This window comes from Amblyomma maculatum, chromosome 3, assembly GCF_055883805.1.
Source record: "Amblyomma maculatum isolate TAMU_Amacu chromosome 3, ASM5588380v1, whole genome shotgun sequence".
NCBI classification, from domain to species: Eukaryota; Metazoa; Arthropoda; class Arachnida; order Ixodida; family Ixodidae; genus Amblyomma; species Amblyomma maculatum.
The window spans coordinates 205,760,858-205,780,173 of NC_139346.1; the positions used below are offsets into that span (position 1 = coordinate 205,760,858).

The window sequence follows — 19,316 nt, forward strand, 5'->3', positions numbered from 1 at the left end:
TCCTTTGTACTGCTTCATTAGCTACAGTAGGTGATTAAATATTTGTTTTAAGCCACTTGGATAGGTGTGAAAACATTCATTATAATTACAGACCTTTAAGTGTTAGAGGTTCTTTGGTTATCATGCATTTATGAATCAACTTTACAGTTTGCGGTAATGTCTTGAGTCATCCTAAATTGTCCTTTGATCCGGCTCATGTGTATGGATCAGGGTGTCGAACTGGAACTGGAACCGAACCCGAATTTTTGCCTGGAACCCTAACTGAACCGAAGCTAAATTTTTTCCGATATCTTGGAACTGAACTCGAACTGGAACAAATTGGAAGAACCGTTCTGAACCGGTTTGCAGTACGGTTCCGACCCACTTTTGCTGGCAACTTACCTTCATTATTTTTTCTTTTATTGCTGCTTGTAAAGCGCTCTTCTTGCTTATTTCCAAAACACCGCTGCACACCACTGCACATCTCAATCATATCGAAAAATCTTAAAAAAGAATTGTCAAGAACAGCGGAAAATATACTGCCTCATGCATAGCACCCATCTCTGGTGTCGGGCTATCTTTTCATCCCGAACACATCCTGACCACAGGTGGCCACTGCACTGTGCAATGGTGCCACTCATGGAGAAAGTTGTCCCATTTGAGATCCTTCCCAGGCAATGGAATAATAGCATATAATTCATAAGTTGAGTTAAATATTTAGATAAATAAATATATGATCATGTACAACTCAAGAACGAAAGGACGAATCTGTTAATAAAAACGTTATGCAAATAATTTTATTTTCCTATTATTCGACGACATCGCAATGAGTCACATAGCAACATTTTGCTGAGGTCTGTACAGCCAGGTGGAGCCCATCACATCTGACGACAAGATTTTCTGCTTTTATTATTTAGTTATTTATTTATTTTCAGTACGTCAAATGCCACTGTGAAGGTGTTTTACATGAGGGGTGGGCCTTGGGTAATACAGATGAGTTCAAACTTACATGCTGGAACGGGAAAGAAAGCTCAGTATTAAAAAAAGCAGAGTAAAAAGAGTACACCTAAAGATTTTTTTTCTTGAACCCATTTGAACCGATTCAGGCAGGGTCGAACCAGTTCGATCCGGAATAGAATATGCCTCCGGAGTCTAAACCGAACCCAATCCCGAAAGGCGGGAACCTGAACAGAGGCCGAAAAAATTCCGGTTCAACACTCTGGTATGGATATAATGCTTATCATAGTGTTGGGGAAGTGGCAGCTGTGAAAGCCTACCTCATGAGTATACTTGAATGATTATGTACATCAAGATGTAGTGTTTGGCTGTTAAGCAACCTTGGATTTCGCATGCATTGCTTAGCACCGTTGTTTCTTTACAACACCTTGCTTTGTGGAGGATGCTTACATCCCATCCTTGTTTACCTGTTTAGAATTTTTGCAAGCCTTGCGCACAGCTTGTGTTTTGTTCCTCGGGGGGAATAATTGTGGTTTCCTTTTTGCGGAAAATGTGCGAGTACCAGACACTTGAACATAGTTCAACATTGGAGTGCAGGTGTGTACATGACATGAGCCAGCAGTGAAACAGGATGTGTGACCTGTACTGGAAGTCATGTGCACTCATTGAACTCTAAGGGTGGATGTATTTAAGGGTTGAAGCAGAAAGCAACATATCTTGGTCATTGTGCCACAACACCCAACTTATGTGTGCATGGCACGTCAGTAGCACGCACTTCTGAAACCAACATTGATTTCACCTCTCTAAAATGGACATTTGGTTGCTCCAAAAATGCGCTCCAAACTGTCTGTGGCCTATTGAGTCCCTGAACAAGGGAGAAACCTAACGGGATGTATGTGCGCCCATTCTTGTGCAGGCCGCCATTTGAGCTTCTTCAGAAGTGGCTGGAAGGGATCTCCCTGCACCTCATAGTGGACAGTCCTGTGCCCAAGGAACTGATGAGTGACATCATTAATTACCAGGGTTCAGTGGTTGCTGGCACAGACTCCACACCTGAAACGCTCACACCACCAGAGTGCAGACGTTCTCCACTGAGGACCATTAGCGAGCAAGCCTTGGATTCTCCACGCTCATCGCTGGAACTGGATTGAGTCCCTTAGCTCACCATGTTCTGCCGCCACGTGCTGTCTTTGCCTGTTCATAATGCTGGTATAGTTTTTATTTACTTGATATGCACATTTTTTGTTTTTTCCAGCCTACATGCTTACAGTAGCAGTGTTTGTGCCTGAACTATGGATGGATCTTTTTGTGGGCCTTGTTAGAGCAGTAGTTTTTGAAACTTCACAATGAACACAATGGGCTTATCTCGGTACTTTGTTTTGGTGTGTTGCAGTGAGGCAATGTTGCCTCGGCGCTCTTACAGGTTCACATGGAGTATACAGTTGCTCATTGTTTAATGCCTTTTTTTTTTTATTGTAGCTCAGTTTCTTTTTCCTGGGAGCCTTGTGCCGGACTGCTAATTTCATGGTAATTGATGTTGGCTTACTGATGCCATTGTGTGCACTGTCCATGCATATATGAAATAGCAACCAAACATGGATAATTGTTTTCAAATATGCCTTAAATGAAGGTCTTCTTTTTTTTTTCTTTCTTACAATCAGAAGGTTTTAGCTTGCATGTGTGGAAGTGAAAATAATTTGTATCAGGTTTACAAGAAATTATATTGAAAATTCTTCCATCAACGAAGTTTTTTTTTAATTCTCACTTAGTAGTTAGTAGGTCATGGGAGGTAAATAACTGCCACACCAGAATGCCTATTTCTATTCTGCCTTATTAATGATCATGCAAGCAACATAATTTTTTTTGTTTATTTATAGACTATAACGAGCAAGTTGTCATTGTGAGACTTTGTAGGAGCATAGATTTGGACCTAATAATGATGTTATACAATGCAGTCCACTTATAGCGATGTTGAGAAAAGCGAAAAATCCGATCGTTATAACTGATTATCATTATATCTGGAACGGCAGGAAAAGAAAAAGAAAAGAACAAAAGAACACATCATTATAAAAAGCACTGAACACTTTTTTACAGGATATATAAATAGATAACTTGCGTATGCTTTAAAAATTTGGAAATTCGCTCTCGCTTGAGCGGCAGCTGAAGTTTGACAACCGCTGTGAGCATCACTACCAGTAGTGTGTATGCTGGCGGCAGTCCTTTTTGCATGCATAAAACCGATCAGTGACTGTATGAACCGCAGGGCATCCCCAGCTTTGACGATTCATTAAAATCATAGAGTGCCCATATTATTTCGCGGGGCTTCCAACCTTGAAACCCTGCAGGAAATCCCAGTGAATCTGCTGTTTCATCTCGAGCGCTATCATGCAGTCGTCTTGGTCGGCGCCATTTTCCACGGACGCACAATTGGGTGATGACGATACGGCTGAACCCTTTGCATGGCGACAGGCAGTGATTGCGATGATGATAGCACTCATTTCCTAACTGCATGGACTACTCTTCACAGATTTCTCCACGCCGGTCCGTTTTTGGCACTGAGGTTGAGTTTTCATGGCATCCTCTTCTCAGTATTTTATTTTTTATCAAACATTCAGAGAAATTTTTATGGTAGACACCTTCCGGTGGCTAAACAGCTATCACGTCCGATATGGCGTCAATAATCTATTGTTATATGGCTTATCTGTACACAGGGCCAATAGGAAAACTGATAAATCCCAAGAATTTGGTCGTTATAACTGGTATATCGTTATAAGTGGATTACACTGCATTGAGCTAATGTCGTCAATGCTTCAAATGGTAACGATATAGAAGCTGCACTGGCCATTGTAGCATAAGGTTATACATTCATGCAAATATAAATGCAAAAGGTAAGTGGTGCATCATTGTTGATATAACCGCAGAGATAGAAAAAAGTGTCACATTGTGCTCGATTTTATGGCACGTAGGTAGCTAAGGCCATCATGTACCAAACACACAAAAAGAGAAAAAAGGATGAAGTATTTGGAGCAAAGCTAACACCTGATATGACATAGCTGAAATACATGTTCACTCCTAAAACGAAATCAAATCCAGATACTAAGATGTGTCCAAAGTCACATTGTATTCATTGCTACTGTATTGCACCTTTCAAATAGGCTGCTTGTTATTTAAAGCAGTTATGCTTTCATATTCCAGACTTTTAAGAGATATAGAAAGCGTGCAGAGTGGGTCAGAAAAACAATTTGAACTAATGACATTCTAACCACAATCAAGAAGAAATGGGCATAAGTAGGACATGTAGCGTGAAGAGACCGATGGTCGCTTAGGGTAATAAACTGGATTCCAAGGGAAGGAAAGTGTAGCAGATGCAGCAGAAAATCAGTTGGGCGGATGAGGTTAGGAAATTTGCAGGCGTTGATGCAGCTAGCACAGGACTGGGTTAATTGGAGAAATATGAAAGAGGCCCTCGCTCTGCAGTCAGTATAGTTCAGCTGCTGCTGATGATCCTAGACACTAGGTATGCAGTACAGCAAGGTGGTGTTGAGAAAAATTGGTATTTAAAAAAAAATCACTAGTTCTCTCTCTCGAAAGCATGTGACCATTGCCTTCTGTTTTCACCAACTTAATTTTCTGGGGTACGAAACCTCATTTTTTTTATGTCCTGTAGCTATTTGACATTTTGAATGAAAAATACTTTAGATTTTTTGCTGTCCCTTGAGGCCCTGATCAATGTGGTTTTATACTATATTTGGAAAGTGGTGCATTATTTATTACCTTTCTTTTTTAATCTCCACTATAAGTTGGAGTCTGGTTCAGTAAACATATCGGGGCCTTTCACTCACATTTCATATTGTGCTGATGCATTTAGCTATGTTTGCATGGAGAAAGAGTTACTAAATAGTACTATTTGTAGGCATCAGTTTCTATCAGTATCCATATTAAGATGCACTTCTTATAATTAAAGCTCTTGAGCCTTCAAACAAAAAAAAATTAGACATTTAAGCTCTGCCACCCAGCATATAAAGCCCTATTTTAACCGAGCCGTATGAACGGGCCTGCGTGACCTAGGGGTAACGTGAATGCAAGGTTCCTTGCAGGCTGATTCTGATATCACTGCCCCATGTGAAAAGAGAGACCCGAGTTGGCAGCTCCTACCAAACTTAATGCCAGACTACCGTACGTTGAGTTGGTGCTTGGCCATGTCAGCTGCCAGCTACTGCCTGCCAACGCCATGCTCGTGATTGCTGCACACGTGCAGTACCCAGCTTTAGCTTGCAGAGTGCAGCTATCGCATCAAAGTCATTGGTCCGTTAAGCTTGAATTAATGAGTTTGGTGTAACTGGACTCATGGTCATTCTTGTCACTTGCTGTGCTAATATAATGGATCTTGGCACCATTGGCACTACACCGGTTTTTGTTGCTGACAAAGAGCAGGAGGATTCAGATTGGTGTGGAATCGTTATATAGGTCTTGCCTAATTCATTAAAGACACCGAAGGAACGCAAGCATGCTAATACTGTTTGGGCTCTTATGGAGGTTACTAAAGCACTGTGTGATGTCGGTGCATGTTAAAGAATCCTAGGCAGTCAAAATTTCCTGAGCCTTCCATTACAGTGTCCCTCATAGCCTGGTCTGCCTTGGGATGTTGAATACTCTAAACCAAATCAAACCAAGAGCACTGTAATGTGTGCCAAGTACACTGCAGAAGATACGCATGTCAATTCCTCATGAGGAATTGCATGCTTGTGAGGATTGCCCAGGGTACTCCTCACAAGTGTAAATTCTTTTCCACTGGACATGGCTTTTAGGCTGAATTGGATGAAATATCTTCTGGCTGCATTTCTTGTGTTACTGTTTTAAATGCAATATCTATGAATCCAATTATTTTGTATTAGCACTTTGTAAGGCCAAACTTATACTATTTATGAATGAACAGCAAGCAGTATCAATCAGAGCCATGTTTGGTTGCTGTTCAAAGCTTGCATGGACTGTGAGTTTTATTTCAAGTTAATGCACTACCTTTTTTTTTTTTTGCACGTGTACATTTGTGTTGCATTTGTGCTTATGTATTTGAGTACCTGTTATTAAAATGAGATACGGAGTTATACAAATTAATGGGAGGCTCTGTGAGCTTGTTTGAAATAATAGTTCTCTTTATACTAGTATACCGCAATCGGGTTGAGATGCTGAGGCTATAAAGAAGTGAATGAGAAACGGTGACTGAAAAAGCATTTTTTTCTTGTTATGTAACATCTGGAAAGAGTGCATTTGCGTGCAGTAACTGCTGATTAGTAGTAGCATTGTGGGTGTTTTCACATTTGTTTTAATAAATGATAATACAGTGTTACCTCTTATATCAATGAAGGCACACAGTATGAATGCTATGAAGCCTGGCAGGGACTATGTTCAATAAGCTTCAATGCCCATGCAACTATGTTTTCCATCCAAGTAAGTTATCTCTCGTCTAAACGTTCTAGCTGTTGCTGCACTCCATTTTTAATTTTACCGTGGTGAAGGCCTTATGATACCAATCACGTCTTCCTAGCTTGACTTGTCACCAGCGTTTGCTGTGTGGATAGAGCCGCTGCTGTGAGATATGTACCAAAGCAAGCATTTCCACTTCACCTGTCCATTATGTATAGCGAGAAGCCTAGAATTTTAAGCTTCTTTTGCTCTGTCACTCTAACCGTCTGTGGTTAGCAATGAAGGCTAAAGATTGAAATGACAACGATGCTGACAGATGAGGTGAAAAGAACAACACAGACTTGTTTGCTGTCTACATTCTCTTCCGTACCATCTGTTAAGGCTTCCTGACAGTTTCCATCAACATGCATTAACAAGCCCGACTGAACCCTCTTCTTGAAGGCTGCTAATTTTTGCCAGTTACTTGCAATTTTTTTTAATATATTTGCTATTACATTCACAGAGCAAATTGTAATATTCATTTCATGGGTTCTTATTGTGAATTTCTGTGTCAACAGGTATGCTTATTTTTGTATGTACTGTAGCTTAAATGAAATTCACGTCTGGGAGAAAATATTTATGGTGTTGTATTTGACAGACTAACAAGTTCTAGCATTCTTGCTTCATTTTCTTTCATAAGCTGAAAGAAAGGTGTTTTAACAGTGTTGTCTGCATTCAAACTTGTCGTCACTTCAATTTTGATGAATTTGATATAGGAAAACCTGTGGAATGCAAATTGCTGAGCAGTCAGTGGAGTAAAGTTTATTTGTTGACTCTTGTGACACATTATTATGACATGTCTGCTCGTTTCATTTTGTTAGAGACCAGTGTTCTCGGTGCATTCCTTTTTCTTCATTCCATGTTTCCTTCTCACAAGTGTGACTGCTCGCTGAAGGTCATGTACATATTATACATTGCACTCGTACCATGTTTTTATGCCAATCTTTTCTCCGGTTTGTCTGTGTGTGTGTGACTGCTGTACTTTGTGGGTGAACTGAGTGGTAGAGAGACGCGAGTGGAATCCTTGTTTGGGTGCTCAGCTAGTTGCTGGAAAGTTCATTGTTGGAGGCTCATCCTTTTGGGCAGAGGATGTGGCACGTAGTGAAATGGCCACAAAAGGCTGTTGGATGACCTCACTTAAATGTTTCCTTTTTGCACTTCAGAACTTCAGAGCACAATAATTTATATTTGAAACCACTTGGTGTCAGTGAGGTGTTGTCGTAGCTGTCTCTAGGCATTATCACTGTCATTAATGTTAATGCACTTTCTTTTTCTGCTCACTTTATCATGTATACATTACTTCACATGCGAAGGACTGGACACACTTTTTTGTTGTGGCACAGTAGTTGTCGTGCCCCTTTGAAGTGGAATTTGTATTGAGCTCAGTGCTGCTGCCACCGATGTAATTTCAATCATCTTTTGTAGGTTAGGGGAATGTAACACTGTTTTGTAAGCACACTTGAGGTAACAGGACTGTAAAAAGACTCAACTAGTAGAACTTCGTTAATATGTAATATGTTATCGGTTCATATTATTTCTCGTTTCGTACGCACAAAATTGCAGGCAGTAAGACATCTCCCATAGAGCTGCACTATTTTTATCCCGGTTAATGTGTTTTCGAATAACACGATTTCCCATTTTCCATGTTTGAAATTTCAACAAATTGTCATATAATACCTTTTGCGATCAACTAGACATATGCTAACGAATGCTTGCATCATGAAAAACTGGTCAGCGGTGTTCACCCTCCACAGTTGCTTTCCTGTTGTGCTTAGGTGCAAAGGGGCGAAGCATCAAAGAAAGCCAATGAGGCAACATACGGGGGGAGCCCGTCCCTGCGGAACGTGACTTCATGAGGAGAAACGTGGTGGATTTTTTGCGGTGCCTTAGGGGCACAGGAGTGAACCATTTGATAACTACAACTATTCGCTTGCATACATGCGGGCCAAGTCTGGGGGACACAGCATGACCAAAAAAACGGCGACTATAAGCCATCGCGATGGCTTCTCCACATGTCACTAGTTCAAGGGGGCAAATCATACAGAAACAAGCAAGAAAGTGGTCCTGACTCGTCATTGCCTTCTTTGAACAGGATTTTTTACTAAACTTTTTCCGCACTTAGGACAGGGCAAATCCAGACTGGATTTTGCATACTGGATGTGCATACTGGGTGTCTATAAATGGTACTCTACACTTCTATGCAGTGAAAGCCTAAATTCTAAATGTCTTTTCTGGACAGTTTTTTTTCCTGCATTTAAAAGAAAAAAAAAACATTAATGAGGTTTTACTGGAAGGCCTGCTTCAATTCTTTTGGCATGATTTCATGTGAGTAGCTTGTAATTGTCCAGTGGTGAATTGAGTTTGAGGGAGCAGTCTGAATGCAGACTGCTCACTTTGCATCGGGGCTACAGAATGTTGAACGGGCCATGGGACAGATAAGTTGTTCATACCGTCATGTGCAGGGAACACATACATTTTTCACATTTACTCACGGTTTACTAGCTAAGCTTGCAGGCCAAACAATGACCTTGGCTGCCTGCGTGCATATGCCTCTGCTCAAGAGAACGAGATGGCTAGCTGGGCACCTGATATGACACATTCTGTTTGGGCTAAATATTGCCCCCGAGTGTTTTTCAAAGCATCTCCAAAGAGTTTCCAATTGTTGCATCGTCTGGAGTTTGGCCATTCAGGGTAAACTTTGGATTGTCCATTTTAGGTTATGTATAATCCATTCCAGATGATTTTAGTGCATGCATCAAATCAAAACATTGCACCGTATAGAGAAAAGGTTATTTATTCTGGTGCACAATTTTCTATTTTTTACTTTGTATTTACCCTCTGTCTCAATATATGTACATATATACTTTAACTTATTCACATTAAAGTTATACTTTCATTTCATTTTGTACTGCAGCCTGCTTATGCAAGAAAACATTTCTTTTACATCTCTTTGGGATGGTTGCAGCTCCATTTTATTTTGCTTCTTGACTGCATTTCAGGACAGTAAACAACAGATTGCTGTTGAATGTGTCAATAATATTTCAGGCCATGTTAATAATTGCATTAACTTTTGGCTTTTGAAAGCTTTATTTTAGTAACTTCTTACCTTGAAGCTGACTTTTTTTTTGTTCTTTCAACAGTGATGTTTGAACATGTAGCAAATGCAGCTGGAATATTGTAGACGTGCTTAGACTAATCCATTAAGTGGGGCTGTGATAGGCATCCATCTAAGAAAATATACATGCTTTGTTTTTATATGAAATTGACAGTTTGTATATAAGTTCTAAAAGAGTGCACTGCCGAAGTTGAAGGTGACCATTTTTGGTGTAGGTGAGTAAAATCACCTGGGGCTGTTCACTTGTATGCAATATTTGATCCCAGACTTTTTATACGAGTTTAACAGTTGTGATCATGAAGGTATGGATTTTGCTACGAGCCGGATTCTGTGATTCTGACCCATATGTTGAAAGTTTATTACAGAAGAGCTAGTGCAGCAGAGAGGGTGTATATCACGACTGCCGAAATTATGCCATCTCGGTCTATTTCATGAATGCAATATTTCAGACTGAACTTTTGTTAATTTTGATTTTATGTGGAATAAATGAAATTTCGACGAGGAGAAAGTCGAAACTCAGATTTTTCGTGCTCTCATGGCTGCAAGCATGTAGGTGGTAGCTGCCCTGCAACTGCTTCGCTCTCCATCCCCCCAACCTTTGCCTTGCATTGAGAAAGTTTGCATGTAATTGTTGCAGCAATAGCTTTCTTTTAGTTGTGCCAGAGATTCATGGAAATGCTTTAATCGTCGACATAGAGCGCAGAAGGTTATGTGAGATACACCTGATGTATGCGCATGAGTAAGAACCTTGCATGTAATCGTAGCAGTGAGAACTTTTTCTTTTCATAATTCTTTCTTTTGCTATTTCCGCCTCAAATTTGTCCTACCCTGTTCTTAAAATTGTATTTTCAATGTTCTTGGAATGAACAGATATGTTGGGCAGCACTTTATTGAAGTCTGCTGGATATCCATTTGAAGTGCACTTGGATGCAAACCTGTGGATCGCTTTGGACATCCATCAGATGTCTTGTGAATAAAAAAAGACATGACGCCACAGTTGGAACCAAGAAGTAAGTTTTATTGTCGACAAAGCGAACTCATTTGATCAAGGTTGATGCAAAGAGGAGCGCATGACAAACCCGAAAATGCAAGGGCAGGGTCAGATAAAAAAAAGAAACAGGCGCGCATTTGCACATTTTGTCATAACATATATAGAGAGCGGCTGACTTTTTTTTTTATGTCGCGCCTATCACGCAGACACGCACACACATACGCACACAGCACAATTTTCATCGAGACACACGCACATCAAGAACATCGGCAATATAACAAGTTTTTGGTGATTTTTTTTTCTCGCTCTCGAAAAGGCGTATCGACCATTCACACTTTCGTAAAATATATGTATATATTTATATATCTTATTAGTCTCGAAACTCTCGCCCCCCTCTCTTTCCGTGCCAGTTTTGGTTGCTTTTATGTGTTATTACTTTTTGCACTGCTGCGTTTCCAGGAACTAATACATCTAGTGTAATAGCAAGAACAACATTTTTGTTTATCCACCACTTGGCAAATTTTTGCCAGCACTTGCACTCTGTGTAACCTTTATGGATTCACTTCACATGCAAGCTTTCTAGAAGCAGCTTCAAGTTCGCTTTTCTCAGTGCCCCAGAGTTTTTTTTTTTTGTTATTTGCACTCTTGCGATGTACCATACACACTAAAAAAGAGACCGCGCAACAACTCGCGTATGTTTAGCATTTTTGCCATTATTTTTGTACACAACAATTAACATATATATGTATGGTTACACAGTAGCATGTGCATGTTGCCCCTCAATCATGTTTTTAGTTGAACAGAAGAGGAAGAAATTCAATGAGAGCTTGCAACATTTCTTTTTTTATTTTTCAGGGGAAAAAGATATGTTCATGTAGAAAATGATGTCATCTGCCAAAATTTTTCATCATTAACATTCTTGTTTACATACTTATTGCAAACTGACACAGAAGCGATTGGTTGTGCAGTTAGTGTCTTAGACCAGTATATCTGAATTATAGCTATTTAAGACCTCACAAAAGAACTTGGGATCTCCAGATTTGGCTGTTTACTACACGTTGCACCCATCTCAAAATGCTTGCCGCTTTCCAAGAGCAGTGTATAAACAAAAACAATGCAAGCTCTTGTCACATGTAAGCTTTGGTGAACAAACTTCCTCATGTTTTAAGTATGCAAAGTTTTAAGGCGTGGAAGAAAAATACACGAACAGGGTTTAACGAGCTTAAGCACAGCAATGCTACCACAAGTAAGTTGGTATCCTTGATTCCTCCATATTGAATATTCTTGGGATTTCTGAGCAGGCTATGTCGGATGTTTGCTTTGCTATTGTCTTTTCAGTTTCACAGATAGAGTAGGATGAGTTTCGGTTCTCACGTATGCCTCTGTTGATGAGTGGAAGCTATCGGTGTGATATGACAGCTACTTAACACTCGCATGTGTGCATAGCAGGCTACCTGAAACCTGCAATGAAGCCCACACCGTTGGGTACTGTTGCTGCTGGATAAGTTTGAAATAAAAAGACTGGCCAAATAAGCGCACTTCCTTCACAGTGACGGCACAATGGCTTCGCTTATGCTAGAAGCGGATACTTTGCGACATTTCTTTGCAGACTGGAATATATGTACATGCAGTTGTGCCTATAGGGCACCATTATCTGACACAGTTTCTGGCTAAAGGAGGCAGCCTGGGTGCATGAAAGGGGCTTTCATCCCATTGGTAGCACTAGTGAGCCATGGTGGCAAAACTTTCGTTTTTCAGAGAGAATACGAAAATGAAATTCGTTGTTTGATGTAGGAAAAATGACATCAAAAGACCTCCATTTGAGAGACTGGGTGAGAAGCGAGAAGGAAGGTGAGGCATTTGCAACAGGAAAACTGTGCTAACAGTGCCGCATGCCATGGCGAAAAAAATGCAAATGTGAGGTAAACACATGCACATGCAGCTCTTGGGGAATCAAAATGACATATCTAGCACAACAGGGCAGATGGTGGTAGGATAAAGTAGTAAATCCTGGGTAACAGTTTAGCTTGTGGAGTCTTGTGAACAGGGAAACGTTTGAATTAGTACAAAGACTGAAATGGGAAGTTTCAGAAGGGCTAGAAAATGGTCAACAAGGAAAGTAAAATACTGTTTGCTTCAATCTTTGAATTGCAAACATTTCGATTGAAATTTGACATCAGTGCAAGGAATGTTTACATTCCCTGGTGTTCAGTTTTAAGACCTACGGTTCTCTGGCATAGATGTACAATTACAAAGCGATACACTCGAGCCACATGCGAGAAAAACAGAGTACCTGAGTTTCTCGTTACGCAACAATTCTTATTGCACAAGATGGAAGCACCTGACCGACAAGAAAACGGGAAGAAAACACTCTGCAATCACCTGACCACCACCAGTCTTGTCGGCACAAACTACTTCTATCCCTTTTCAACTCTTTTTTTTTTTTACCTCATATTATGACACCCCTTTTCATTGACGTCTCAGCGAGAACAGCCTATTGCACAAATAAACGGCTCATGAGGGTGAGTACTGCTGAAATAAGGAAGCACTGCTGCACTACTGTAAGCCATTACACTCTTGAGTGCAGTTTTTTCATATGCCTAGGAAAGAAAGGCGCGATAATGTCGTACTCAAGTTCAAGTTGGGTGTTGGGAAGAAGCAGAGAGAGGCATGGGAGAGGTTTGACAAGTACCTGTAGTGGTGGGGCCTGAGCACTGACAGTGCCAGTTTGTCGCACATATATTTTGTTTATGGCGAATGCAGTAAGGAAGTAAAGAAATTAAATGTGGAAGTACCGGTTTGTTGTTATTCATCCGTTGCACACGCTATATATAGCTTGCGAGTACAACTAGAGATAGAGAGCGAGAGAGAGAGACTTTTACACGATTACAGTGCATATTCAAGTGCAGGCCTATATGAATGTCGGTTCTTCAATATATATGTATATATATATTTATAGTATGTATAGGTATGTATATATTATGTATATTGCCATAGTTTGAAAGCTGTCATTTCAGCTGCACTCTGTGAAAAATAAAAAATAAACAAAATGGTCACATGTTGAAATGTAAGTCTAGATTCTCACAGAGATGGGGAAGGTATATAGGCCAAGAGCGACAGCAACAGCGTCTGCGGTAGGCGACTGTCTTGTGTGCATGTGAGGGTGTGTATGTCTGTGCATGTGTGTGTGCATGTGTGTGTGTCCTGTCCATCTCTTCTTTCTCAAAGATGAGAAAGAAAGCAAAGATAGGAGAGAAATAAAATGCTTTCTATCGCTCCCACTTCCCCTTTGACATAGTCACACAACAATGATCGCAATTATAATTATTATTAAAACGCACACACATGGCACATGACAGTCACGGTTCTAATATATATATATATATATTTATATATATATAGAGTTGTTGGTAATAATAATATTATATATAAATATATGTACATGCAGTAATGTAACATCATATTGCTTTCAGGGGCCCCACTCCGCAGAGCTTTGCCACAGGGTGCAGACACTCTGCATCATGTGGCGGAGTGGAAGTTTGTTGTTGTTGTGTCTTCTTGTGTATGTCGTTGGTTTGTTTGTGTTCCTCACCTCTTAAATATATAGCACAATATAAGGCAGATATTATGGAATTCCTCCAGATGTGAAACTTATCGTTTTACGAACGCACACATTATTATGTACAGGCATACGTTAAAAGAATTGTACGCCACCATCACTCAAATATACCGCAATTTTTCTCAGTGTTTCGCTTCTCCTTGTTTTGTCATTTTTATGAGAGTTTGTTTATTCTCTTTATGTGTGTGCATGAAATGTGTTGTGGCGCATGAAGAGGTGTTGTGTTGGGCACATGCCTCATGTCCAAGACACATGTAGGAATCGCACAGTGACATCATGCACATAGAGAGAAACAGCGCTGACTCCATACATTTTGAAACAACAGTAAAAATCATATAACAATGTGTCATTATACAAAAGAGAACACGGTGATCTATACATCACATACACTTTCTTACAAGATGCGTGTGCTTTGGTAAATAGGCTTTCTTTTCATCATTATTACTTTTATATAATGTATAATATATGCGCATACACTATGACGCTGAAACATTCTTTTTTTTGGATTGTGTTCTTGCAGGTGAATAAATAGAGAAAAGTGTGTCTGACCTTTTTTCTATATTTGTCATCATCTTATTATCCTGTCAGGTATTGCTCAGTTCGATAGTCACTGTTCAGTAAAGAGATAGCAGCTTCAATCAAGCAATTAGTAAAAGTTAAGCCACAGAAAGATTCCTGAAATGAAAAACAGTCAATTTTCTTTATGGTGGGTAATAATTAGTTTTTTTTTTTTCATTCTAAGTAAACATCTCGCTTCTACTGGTTAGAATGCCTTCGTTTCATTGCTTCAAGGCCTGGCATCTTAACATAAGAATGTAAAAGTGACAGTTTTTCTGAAACAAAGTGACAGCACACTAGGAGAATTACCAACCTGAACTAACAGTGACACTGTCACTGGTGACTTGGTGACAAGCCTTCGGTTCCATTCTGATGCCTAGGAACCCTGTTTGAAAAATGCAGCATAGTAATTGGCATCAAACTAAGCTTTTGTAACAAGGGTCACATTCTTAAAATTCCTTTATATGTTGTGTCAAAACAGGTGACTGAATGTACTTTGCTAACTTACTCATGCACATGTGCGGCACAGTGTCCATTTAAACAGCTGCGGTGAGATAAGTACCGCGTGATCCAAAATCTAAAGCTAGAAACAAGTTGTGGCAGCTTTGTGAGTTATTCGTTTCTCTTTTGTGTAGAGTAGGAAAAGTTATTACTCTTTGAAGGACGCGCTCCTATAAATATATATGCGTCATATTGCCCTTGTAAAGTTTTCAAGCCAACAGTGTGATCAATCTGCAAAAATAATATATGAGCTAAGGAAGATAAAAAATATGAAATGAGGCATGCACAGTACTTAAAGAACTGTTGAATAAACAGAAGCTTACATCCATTTTGTTCTGTAATGAATGAGAGCAACGTAGCAAAGTTTGGCTTGTATATTACAGAAATCAAACCATTTATAGTGGATTGTTCTTTTAATTTTTTTCAAGGAACTGAAGAATGGCTGTCGCGAGAGTGGGAAATTTGAAGCAAGGCCGTGCATGCTCAAATGCTGCTATCTTGTGCTTCTGCCAAGCCTTCCTTTCACATGAGATTCTGGTGTTATGGAGTTTTTGGGGCTTTCAGATGACCCTCCTCAATTACTGATACTTTCTGCTCTGTCAACGAGTCCAGCAATCTTCAGTTTCTTAAAAATAAAGCAAACCATTCAAAATGCCCTGACTGCCATTGTACACATGCTAAATTCAGTCACGTTCTGCTCATATGTTACAATGTCAATGAGGCTGCGGTCACGTATGATCTCAAGATACCAGTTGTAATGCTTTCTTTTTATGTAGTGAGCAATTTTCAGCCTCGACCATGATGATCATGCCCCATTATGTTCTTTGGATGCATATGATCGGTGCACCCCCAGACAACCTGACCTTCCATGTTTGTCATTTATAAGCTACAAAGGAAACAAATATGCAATGACAACTTTTTGATGTTAAGCATTTACCTTGTTGAATTACGGTACATGAAATGTATGCTCAGAAGACTACTAAGAGAGCGAATATTCAAGTGACAGAATTCACTACGCATTACTTGCTTACCCTGGCGTGGGATCGCTATGGATCGACAGCCTGATGCACTGACATGCTTACAAGTATGCTCTGAAAGCTGTCGTAGCTGAGAACAGGGTGTCAAGGATGCACCATCACAAGTGTAAAACAAAATCGCAGCATGCTAACTGCTGAGTAAGCAAAGCTTGATGAAGGGAAAGATAAGGACAATACAAAGTAGAAAAGAGCAACAAGTGAAACTCAAGAGCGGAATCTTATTTAGAATAAACAAGATAATCATGACAGGCACAAAAACCACGCACTGCAAAGCGCTCTTCTCTAAAAATCCAGTGCACTGTGGAACGGTTTCCAACATTCCAGCTGCATTCAGTAGGGAAGACCAAAGGAGACATGCAATGCACAGAATTCATCGCATACAGTGCAGGCTCCTAGAGACCCATGGTCTGGTGACAAAATGTCAACTGAGGTCTATGTGTGGGGCAGTCTTCCCCCAGACGCTAGCGTCCACTGCTGGTGAAGACTGGGTTGCTTGTTCGCAGCCAACGTCCGAAAAAAGTGCCCCAGGAGTTGGTGATACAAAAATATCGTTGTATGTATGCTCTTTTTTTGTTTTGCTCTCTCAGTTCATTATTCCTTACCGCGCCAGAACTGCGCAATATCGTTCAAAACTTTGAATGCTTGAGGATATTGTATGAACACTGAATAGTTGACAGTTGAAATTAACTGAGCTCTTAATCAAATGGAATATCTATGTGCCAAATGCGAGGATGAAATGCTACCTAATTGACTAATTTAAGTGAAGAAGGAATATAGTAATGTATTTGCACAATTAGGCTGCAGTATTTCTTTTGTATGTCTTTGTGTGGGGAAAATTACTGTGCAGATCAAAGGAAGGGCAGTCGGTGGTTGCTGCTGCTGCAGTCGACTCCTAATCACATTCCTCCTCACACCAAGGGACGCTCAATGTCACGCTGACTAATATTTACATTATCATCGGTAGACTACACCAAATGCAATGAAGAGAGTCGGGAAAAGACGGAATACAAGGAACTCACTAAGCTAATAGCGTCTGCATAGAGTGCATGTATACTTGTAAGAGAGAGGTCACTTGGAACACCTGCAGCCCTTTCTTCTGGCTTCAACTTGCTGCGAGTAAACACAGAAAGAGAGAGCCCAGATTTGTCAGTGAAAGTGCGCTGCCTTCCACGAATTGCTGTTCAGTTTCCTACGAGGGCACTTTTGTCAAGCAAAACATGTCAGACTAGTATCGTAAGAATTTTGAATGTATAATTTTGCTACCTGTGCAGCATTGTGTGGACATTGTACTCATGTCCAGTCAAATATCCTGTTCATAAGTGGAATGCAGGAAAGATGAAAAAGAAAAAGCTGCTTTAGTCAAAATCCTGGTATTGAAAATGAGCTGCGATCTCGGTGACCACAGCACCATTTTCTGCCAGACGAGAGACAACAGTCTCTGTGAATAGCACAAGTGAGGTAACTTTGATGGCTGTCACTGAAAAATGCTAGTCTATAAAGTTAATATTGAATTGTAGTTATGATTTTCTTCAAATGACCGAATACCCAGGAAGTAAAGTTTTTGGTCTATCACAGGCTGACAAATGACGTCAATGAACATTTATTGGCTCTAACATGTCCACTGTTGCTGTTCACCTCACATGCTTCCTAAGCTGCTATGGTAACACATTATTGCATTCTCTTCAACAATAGAAGCTGCTGTAATTTATATTTTGTTTGTCTTGATATATAAAGATGTGCTGTTTTCATGTCTTGCAATGGTTGAAACAGTGTCAAAGATAGAAATTTGCCTTTTCACAATACAGTGCTGTATTTTGCTGATAAAAAGATTGAACTGTAATTTCTACAGAAATGCCTGTAGAAAAAAAATAAACAAATTTAGGTAAAATTATTGCAAATTGAACTGCAATTTCTACAGAAATGCCTGTAGAAAAAAAGTAAACAAATTTAGGTAAAATTATTGCGAAAGAACAAATGTCAATTAATTTATGAGCACCTGTACACTCATCACCTACAATGTAAAGCAATTTCTATAATAACTGGCAATTTCAGGGGAAAACGTAAATGTATAACAGCCAAATGAGACTCCTAGACTCCTAAAGTTCATACTTCCTTATGGCAGCTCTAGTGTGGAGGATAAAAGCCATGATAGCAAATCAACAGTGAAAGCAGTTCAAGGGAAACGACAAAAAAAAAAAAAAAAAAAAAAAAATGGAAGAAAATTTTGCGGGAAGATCGTAGTATAATGTTTATGCGAGGCATACATAAAGGGACACTGAGGACAAAGTGAGCTTGCCTGTAACAAACGCTAGGGTATACCACACTGTAATCACAAGGAGATTACTCTTGTCGAACTCTCAAGTGCAGAAAAGAGGAAAAAATGAGAATTGGAAGTAATCTACATCAAGGGCGATCTTGCTAGCAGAACGTGCACACTGGCACCAGGTTTGTTTGCGCATATCTCAAAGGCTAAGCTACACTGCTATTCACTTCAAAACAATGGCAATGCGTCCAAAAATATTACGAGTTTGAATTGACAGTTGGGAAGGTGCTTTCTAAATCCACTTTTCTCATCAATAAATGTGTTTTTCACTGCTGGACAAACATCGACGTAGCCAGAATGAAGAGGAACAATTCTTAAACAGCAAGAAGGATGGGGTTGTCCTCAGCGTCCCATTAAAGTTACAAGGCAGCACAAACTATTAGAGGGACTGTAAAAAAAGCCAGACAACTTAATCGTGCATAATTCAATGGGAAATAGCTTATATCAAAAATAAAAATGACTTGATTCAAATTCTGTCCTCTCTTATGGCATGATAGACAAAAAAAATCATATAACATGACCCCAATAACAAAATGACTGCTTTTTAATAAAGCGTCATTATAGAGAATCTTGACTAGAGATAAGGCTCAGCTGATGAGCAGCCTTCTCTCTCTTTTGGCAATAGCCTGAGGAGAGATATTGCTTTTTGAGGAAAACAATGCAAAATGAATAGAAATATGTTGACAAATGTCAACTTGATTACTTTCTTTCAGTCATAGAACTACATTTTTCTACGTACTGGAAGACATGTATTTTTTCATAGCATATATAAT

General features: G+C 39.7%; 1 protein-coding gene across 1 annotated transcript in view; it reads left to right on the forward strand.

Moving 5' to 3' along the window:
* Positions 1 to 10,022, forward strand: part of LIMK1 (LIM domain kinase 1) — a 39,638-nt gene extending 29,616 nt beyond the window's left edge. Inside the window, exon 13 of the mRNA XM_084599392.1 lies at positions 1,853 to 10,022. Within this exon, the coding sequence (XP_084455518.1) occupies positions 1,853 to 2,087 (235 nt within the window). The 3' untranslated portion in view covers positions 2,088 to 10,022. The remainder of the gene's footprint in view (positions 1 to 1,852) is intronic.
* The last annotated feature ends 9,294 nt before the right edge of the window (positions 10,023 to 19,316 follow it).